The sequence below is a fragment of the Lactuca saligna genome, chromosome 1 (assembly GCF_052625555.1).
Source record: "Lactuca saligna cultivar CGN05327 chromosome 1, ASM5262555v1, whole genome shotgun sequence".
Classification (NCBI taxonomy): domain Eukaryota; kingdom Viridiplantae; phylum Streptophyta; class Magnoliopsida; order Asterales; family Asteraceae; genus Lactuca; species Lactuca saligna.
In genome coordinates, this window is record NC_136417.1 from 67,696,611 (window position 1) to 67,705,396 (window position 8,786).

At 33.9% G+C, this 8,786-nt stretch overlaps 1 protein-coding gene across 1 annotated transcript; it reads left to right on the top strand.

Moving 5' to 3' along the window:
- The first annotated feature begins 1,105 nt into the window (after positions 1-1,105).
- On the top strand, positions 1,106-2,507 carry LOC145039164 (large ribosomal subunit protein uL14). The gene is made up of 3 exons (XM_078987277.1): positions 1,106-1,220; positions 1,338-1,622; positions 2,220-2,507. The coding sequence occupies exons 1-3, from the start codon at positions 1,208-1,210 to the stop codon at positions 2,342-2,344; spliced, it is 423 nt and encodes a 140-aa protein (XP_078843403.1). The 5' UTR covers positions 1,106-1,207; the 3' UTR covers positions 2,345-2,507.
- Positions 2,508-8,786: the final 6,279 nt, after the last annotated feature.

The window sequence follows — 8,786 nt, forward strand, 5'->3', positions numbered from 1 at the left end:
TTAGATATGTATTTTTCTATCGGTTTTCATTTTTAGAAAACGGTAGCGGTGGTATGGTATGGGTGGGGGTTGTGACGGTAGCGGGTCGGCAGCGGTGGTGGTGATGACAGACGACAGTGGTGGTGGTGATGGTAGTGACGGGTTAGGGGTGGTGAGGGTGATGGTAGGTCGGTGATTGTGGTGGTGGTGTTGGGTGGGTGGGTGGGGGTGCAAGTGTGTGTTTGTGGGGGTAGGTGTGGGTTTGTGTGTATGTGGGTGTGTGTGTGTTTGTGTGGGTGGGGTAGGTGTGAGTTTGTGTGTGTGTGTGTGAGTGTGTGTTTGTAGGGGTGTGGGTGGGTATGTGTGTGAGTGTGTTTGTGTGTGTGGGTGCGTTGGTGGGTATGTATGTGTGTGTGTGTGTGTTTGTGGGTGGGTGTGTGGGTGGGTATGTGTGTGTGTGTGTTTGTGGGTGGGTATATATGTGTATGTGTGTGTTTGTGGGTGGGTATGTATGTGTATGTGTGTTTGTGGGTTGGTGTGTGTGTGCGGGTGGGTGTGTGTGTGGGTGGGTATGTATGTGTGTGTTTGTGGGTTGGTGTGTGTATGTTTGTGCGGGTGGGTGTGTGTGGAGGTGGGTATGTATGTGTGTGTGGGTGAGAAGTGTTAAGGTGGATGTAGGTAGAGGTGGATGGGGTGGGAGTGAGTGTGTGTTTATATTTTAGAAAAAGTTTTGGAATTAAAAAAATATGGAAAACAATGATTATCAGTTTTCCAAAAATTTTCAACCTCTTTGTAAGTTTAGAAAACGGAAAATTTTCATTTTCCGTGAAAAATTTAGAAAAATAGACGAACCAAACAGGTTTTCAAAATTATTATTTTTCTTGGAAAATTTATTCCGAAAAACTGTCAACTTTTCCGCAATTAAACGCACCATATATTTTTTAAATACCATTGAAAAATGGTTAGATTACTGGATTTCCTAAAAAAAAAAAAAAAAAAACTTTCACAAAAATCTAATAATGGAAACGAACACCAGTTGGTGGTGTCTATAGTTTATGTCGTACATGTCTAAAGGTCCAAACTGCAAACTCGAAGTGTTCCAACTTTTATCAAGCCCATTTTAAGAGGAGGCCCAATTTTGAATTACAAACCCTAGATTAACGAAATGCTATAACCTATAAGTATACACTACAATCTCTAAACCCTAACATGCTCTGTGACATCAAAGATGTCGAAGCGAGGTATGCATTTTCTATTATTCATTGCTGTTCTTCAATCGAGTATTCAATTCGCTCACTGATATTTTTCTCGAATTTCATCTCAATGTTTCTCGTTTGTTTTACTTTTAATTTGTATAGGACGAGGAGGATCGGCGGGGAACAAGTTCCGTATGTCACTCGGTCTTCCGGTGGCAGCGACGGTGAACTGTGCGGATAACACCGGAGCCAAAAATCTCTACATCATTTCAGTCAAAGGCATCAAGGGCCGATTGAACAGATTGCCATCGGCATGTGTCGGAGATATGGTAATGGCTACAGTTAAGAAAGGAAAGCCCGATCTTCGTAAGAAAGTTATGCCTGCTGTTATCGTCAGACAACGCAAACCATGGCGTCGAAAGGATGGCGTCTTCATGTACTTCGAAGGTGATAATTAATATTCTCTCCAATAGTTGATTATCTTATCATTACCAGACTTAGTCATGTATCTACTTCAATTCCATGGTTGATACAGTTACTTGTTTGGAATAAAAATCGAACCTATCGTTACAGACGTGTTGCTATCGATGCTCACATTTGTTCCATTTAGGCTCTACATACACTCTTTTCTTTTATATCAATTTTACCAAACATAAGTCATGTATCAATTAGATTTTTCTACTGTTGATACAGTTACTTGTTTGGAAGATGAATTGACCCTATCGTTACAGATGTTGCTATTCATGCCCACATTTGCTCCATTTAGGCTCTACATAAACCCTAATTTTACATTTTTTTTCGAATTCTGATTTGATTCTTTCAACCAGACTAGTCAAGTATCTTTTCATCTTGATTGTTTGATACTGTTACACGTCTGGGAAATCAATTTGTGACCAATCGTTACAGATGTTGTGATACTTTTTGTTGCTCACATCTGCTACATCTGGTCTCTACATTTGAATTTGAATCCATTGTCAATGAAATATTTGTAGTTTAAAAGTTTAATCACTATCATTTCTAAAATCTTTGTTTGTTCTTGAACAGATAATGCTGGTGTTATTGTGAATCCTAAAGGAGAAATGAAAGGTTCTGCCATTACTGGACCAATTGGGAAAGAGTGTGCTGATTTATGGCCAAGGATTGCAAGTGCAGCTAATGCTATTGTTTAAATAACACAGTTTTGTAATGACAAATATATGATGTGTTTTGTTTTCTGAATGCCAATTTACATGTGCAAACTAATATAGTGAAAATTTAGATGTTTTTGAAAGTAACTTTTCTTGTTGAAATTTGTATCATATTTTGGACAAATTAAGGTTTTTTGTTTGTTAATGTTCAAAGTTAAGTTTTTATTTTCTAGTGATTCATAATACATGTAATATTAGGTTTGATAAAACTTAAGGACTTAATATAAAATATCCTCTACGTTGTATTCCTAGTCATCCTCTAATCATTTTAAATCTAGATATGTGTCACATTTATAAATTAATAATCATTTAAATTATACAAGGATAAGTAGGAATAAAATATAGAAAGATATTTAATATCTTTTTTGTTTTTTAGATACTTTTTAAACAAGGACGCTCAAAAATGACTTCCCATTTCATGTGTTTAACCAACTATACTTACGATTCAAAATCCCTTTTAGACCTTCTTTTTCACTCTAAAGGTATTTGGAAATTGGTATGGACTTGTTTTTTAGAAGTCATTTGTATAGCATTCTACTTCACTCTAAAGGTATTAGTCCATTTTTTTTTTCTTTTCTATATTAAAATGCAAAAGTCAATGAGAACCGAGGACTTTTTAAAGATTGATGCTTAAGGGATTTCTATGAATTGTTTAACAGAACAATTTACAAAACTAAAATGATTTTTGGAGAATTTAAATTTTTAATCAGTGTTTTTTTTAATCGAAAAGAAATTGTTAAACAAAAAGAAAATAGAGAAAATGGTACAAAAGCCCTTGTAATTTGATATCTACTAAGAAGACATTTATAATTTGTTTTAACTATTTTAAGGTTATTAGTGATTGCTTTCCAAAACAAATCATTAATTTATTGCTTTAAAAAAACAATAAGTACTCAGGAAAATGACTTATATGGGTAATTATGTTTCAAAATCGTTCAAAAAATACCATTCAAGTTTAGTGTGTTTAAAAACACCATCCAAGTAAAACATTTGTACAAAAAACACCAACGAAGGACATTCTTTGTTCAAATTTGACCTTGCGTAACCGGCAATTACCGGTAAAAAATAAGTAAAGAAAAAAAAACAAGAGGAAATGACTCAAAGGGGTAACTATGTTTCAAAATCTTTCAAAAAACACCATCCAAGTTTGGTATGTTCAAAAAACAACATCCAAGTAAACTTTTTATACAAAAAACACCAAACAAACTATATGTTTTGTTCAAATATTACCCACCGGTAACTGGCTCTTACAGGTCAAATGATGACTTGGCTTAACTATTATAATGACATAATAATTATTGACAAAACAATAAATGATATATTCCTCATTTAAAAGTCGATTTAGGGTTTCTTAGTGAACGAATGACTTCATCTTCTCGTATGATTGCTCTTCTTCTTCTAAAGTGATGATCTCGAACTCAAGTCCAAAACCTTAATACTTGACTTAAGGCAAAAAGGGATCATTTACCCCTGCCTCAATGGGCCTCCCTCCCTCCCTAAGGCCCAAATCCATAAAAGCCTAAAAAGGCATCCAAGCCCAACTACAAGGCCTTAAAGGCCCAAGAACCCCCACCATGGCCTTAAGCATAAAAAATGATCTGCTACAATCTGGTGGGCCTGAGGCCTAACTTAAACAAGTCCATGCATACGCCCAACATATGCTAAAGCCTCTGCGATCTGGATTTCAAGTCAGTACGCCCGACGTACTCCTAGCGTACACCCAGTGTACTCGACTAGGGTCTATAACCGGCAATCTTCCGAAGGGCTAACTTCTTCATTCTAAGTCCGATTTTGTCATTCTTTATATCCACGGGAGCTAATTTAGGCATCAACAACCACACCAAGGGTTATGGCCTTCAGATTGCGATTCTTAGTGTTATCTTAATTCTAAATTAGATTTCGTCATTCTAGGGTCCAACCGAGGGTTATGGCCATCGGAAACAAAATCACAATCTAATTTGGACCCCGACATAGCTCTCTGATGCCTAAATTACAATGTGATTCTTAGTGTTACCTTAATGCTATTTATGCTATCTCTTTTTTACCTTACCTTACTCTGCCTCATAAATCATGTCTTTGGCGTATTTATAGGCTGCTCGTTGTTAAAATAGTTTATAGTCTTGACCGGTCCTACATTTATTATCCGGTTTATAGATAGGCACGTCTTTTGTCCCTTGTTATTTTATTGTTTCGTACCATTTATTTTGCATGTTTCTTGGGATATGGTTCCGATTACCTGTGTACGGTGTATTCAAATTTATATTCATTCGTAACAAGTCGTGGCGTCTGTAACGCCCATTTGGTGATGGATAATGTAGTTTTTGGGGACCAAGTGTTCGATTTGTGTTGGAGCCCAAGGACATATTAGTAAGTATCAGTTCGAGCCTTTATGAGGTTTAGGTTTATGTTAGAAAATTTTTAAGGCAAGGGCTAGTTGATAGAAGTGTAGAGATTCTCGTTCCCTTCCTGTGAATATAAAGAATGACGAAATCGGACTTAGAATGAAGAAGTTATGGCCTTCAGAAGATTGGCAGTTCTTGACTCTAGCCGAGTACACTGGGCGTACGCTATGAGTATGACGGGCGTACCGGCTTGAAATCCGGATCGTAGAGGCTTCAACATATGTTGGGTGTATGCATGGCCTTGTTTAACTTAGGCCTCAGGCCCATCTGATTGTAGCAGGTCATTTTTTGGGCTTAAGGCCATGTTGGGGGTTCTTGGGCCATATTGGGCTTTAGAGGCCATGTAGTTGGGATTGGATGCCTTTTTGGGCTTTTTATGGATTTGGGCATTAGGCGGAGGTAGGGATGAGCATCGGAACCGGGTATCGTTTTTGGAACTGGAACTGCCTCGGAACTGCCGGTTTTGGAAGGGAAACCGCCTTAAGCGGTTCCAGTTCCGGTTCCTAAAGTTATGGAACCGCTTTAAGTGGTTCCGGTTCCGGTTCTCGTTTTTTAGGAACCGCTACCCACTGGGTACCCGCCGGAGCCGATTTATATATATATATATATATATATATATATATATATATATATATATATATATCAACTATAATAAATGAAGATCTATTTTGCCATATTTCATTATCCCATGAATTTTGACACTTGTCATTTTATGATATATTTGAAATAAATAATATCCACATGTCAATTTCTAGGGTTTTCAAAATTTCAAAATTAAAAAGTCACATAATACTTGTATATGTATATATGCAAAGTGTTAAATGTAATAAATATGATAGTAATTGTAATTAATATGTTTTTTTTTCTTTCCTTATTTCAAAAAATTAAAAAAAATGTTTAATGTTTACATTTTAATATTAAATTTTTTTAATCAACCCGTTTAATACATGAGTTTTACACCTAGTATATATATATATATATATATATATATATATATATATATATACACACACACACACACACACATTATTTCATATAAATATGTGTGTTACTTAGACCAATTTAGAATATATTGGTCCGATTTTGTTCGTCTTTGGTTCGAATTGATTTGATTTGGATTAAACTAAATTGCGGTTTATCGACAAAAGTTAACAAAATTAATGTAACCGGGGTACCCGCTCCTGGAACCGGAACCGCTGGTTCCAAACATTTAAAAACTGCTTAGAGTGGTTCCGGTTCCGATTCTAATTTTCTAGGAACCGCCGGTTCCGGTTCTCGCCAAATGAGGTGGGTACCTGCCTATGCTCATCCCTAGGCGGAGGGAGGCCCATTGAGGCAGGGGTAAAGGAGCCCTTTTTGCCTTAAGTCAAGTATTAGGGTTTTGGACATGAGTTTGAGATCATCACTTTAGAAGAAGAAGAGCAATCATAGGACAAGATGAAGTTATTCGTTTATTAAGAAACCCTGAATCAATTTTTAAAGGAGGAATATATCATTTATTGTTTTGTCAATAATTATTACGCCATGTTATAATAGTTAAGCCAAATCATCGTTTAACATGTAAGAGCCAGTTACTGGTGGGTAATATTTGAACAAAACATATAGTTTGTTTGGTGTTTTTTGTACAAAAAGTTTACTTGGATGTTGTTTTTTAAACATACCAAATTTGGATGGTATTTTTTGAACGATTTTGAAACATAGTTACCCCTTTGAGTCATTTCCTCTTGTTTTTTTTTCTTTACTTATTTTTTACCGGTAATTGCCGGTTACGCAAGGTCAAATTTGAACAAAGAATGTACTTCGTTGGTGTTTTTTGTACAAATGCTTTACTTGGATGATGTTTTTTGGACACACCAAACTTGAATGGTATTTTTTGAACAATTTTGAAATATAGTTACCCATATAAGTCATTTTCCCTTTAAGCCAACTGGATTAGATGTTTGGATTGGGTTAGAAGTAAAACAGAACACCAAACATGTGGATTGAGGAAGAAATCCAAGGGAGGGGCTAATAAGATGCAAAATGAAGAAAAAATTGTAAGGGGAAGACAAAGGAGACTGAATCTTCCAAAAAAAGGGACCGAGTCTAAGGGTGCAGACGGAAAACAAACATGTTGACTTGGGATTGCGGACCATGTCCTAGACTTAGACCTTGTTAGAAAGCAACTCAAACGACCTAAGTGAAAAAAAAACTGTTTCACAAACTCAAAAAACTTTTCAAATTAGTTTTTTCATTAGCTTCAAAAATGAGATTTTAAAAAGCATGTAAAACTTGACTTGATTTTTTGAAACTCATTTTGGCTTTTTAACCTAATGGCTTTAAATTTATTTTAAACAAAATACTTTTTAACTTATTAACTTATTAGCTTTTAACACCACAAAAGCTAATCAAAACATTATCTTTTAAAACTATTTTTACCACCACCATATATCAATAACCACTTTTGCCCAAAAGAACTTTTAGAGTTCAACAATCAATCACAAACACCCCTTAGCAAATTCCAGTCCCTATTGGCTGATCACGATCACAGATAATATCACAAATGTGTAAACAATAACATTTTCTAAAAGATTTTTATATTGGTTGAAGACTTTATTCTAGATAAAATCCTAAATTTTTAAACAATTGCAAGTTTTCTTTAAATTTTTGTTTAAAAAAACAAATAATAATTTAATAGTTAATATAGAAACTTTCCTAAAGATTTTCGAAGGTCAAAAATGATTTGTATGAAAACATTCATAAATATCAATGACTTCTCTGAAAGAAAAAAATTGTGAAGCTTCAATTTTTAAACAGAAAATTGAAAATAATTTTTAATAAATGAATGTTTTTTTTGCCACATATCAATCTCTTATGAGTTGTGACACTTGTCATTTTGTGGTATTTTTAAATAAATGTTTTTTCTATTTGTCATTTTCTCATTTTTTTAATCTTTCTTAATTAACACATCATATTTACACCTTAATTAATAATTGTCTTAATTGAAAATAACCAATAAATTACAATATTACAACTCATATAGTATTTAATATATTTCCTTTTAAATTCAAATTTTAAATTTCAAATTCAAATAAAATTTTGTTTCAACTTTCATATTTATTTATTTTTTGTTTTATCCAACCCGTATAACATACGGGTCTCACAACTAGTTCCTCTAATATATTAACTAGTTTTACTTTTTATTTTTAAACTTTTTTTTTTAAAATTTTTATTTTTCGCTTTGATATCATACCACTTTCAAAAATTTACATCAAGTTTTACATGGAGCTTTTATGTTTTTGCTTTTATAGTATTCATCTTTCAAAATATTCATAAGCTGTTTACATTTATTTTGGATATTGTAAATTACATCAAATCATAATCATATATTCACATCTAAAAAATGCCCGATTTAGCCGACCATCGTCTCTACCAATACGTGCGTTCCACATTTCTGTCTATCGCCCTTTGAAGGATCGTAATGGAACAGTTAATATCAAGCAAAAGAACCAAAAACAAAAATAATTAAAAACCAATTTTGATTAAAGAAATCTCTCATACAAAGAGAATGCACCAAACGTTTTTTTTACATTGATACCTAGTGTAACTTATATACTAGGTATGAGATTATTCTAGATTTAAATCCCTACATATCAGGAATTTGAATAACTATGATAACTACCTTATATAAAAGATATTTTCATAATACAAAGAATACCCTATCACTAAGATAACAAATCAGAAAGCTTAATAACAAAGAAACATATCACGTTGTCCTGAAGCTTAATCAGCGCCATATGTCACTAAAGATGTAATCAACGTAATATAGATTTGAGTCATCAGGTTATAAGGTTTGACTTTACAATCTTCCCTAATCCGATGATGTCGAAACTTATTCAAAAAAATCTTCAACAAAGACCTTTTCAACATCTAAAATAATCTCTGACCTGATCCACTTGAAGCCATCAAAATCTAACTCATCTCTTCTTTTATACAACTCATAAGAGAAAATACAATGATAATAGTAAGCTTCTGGTCTTCCT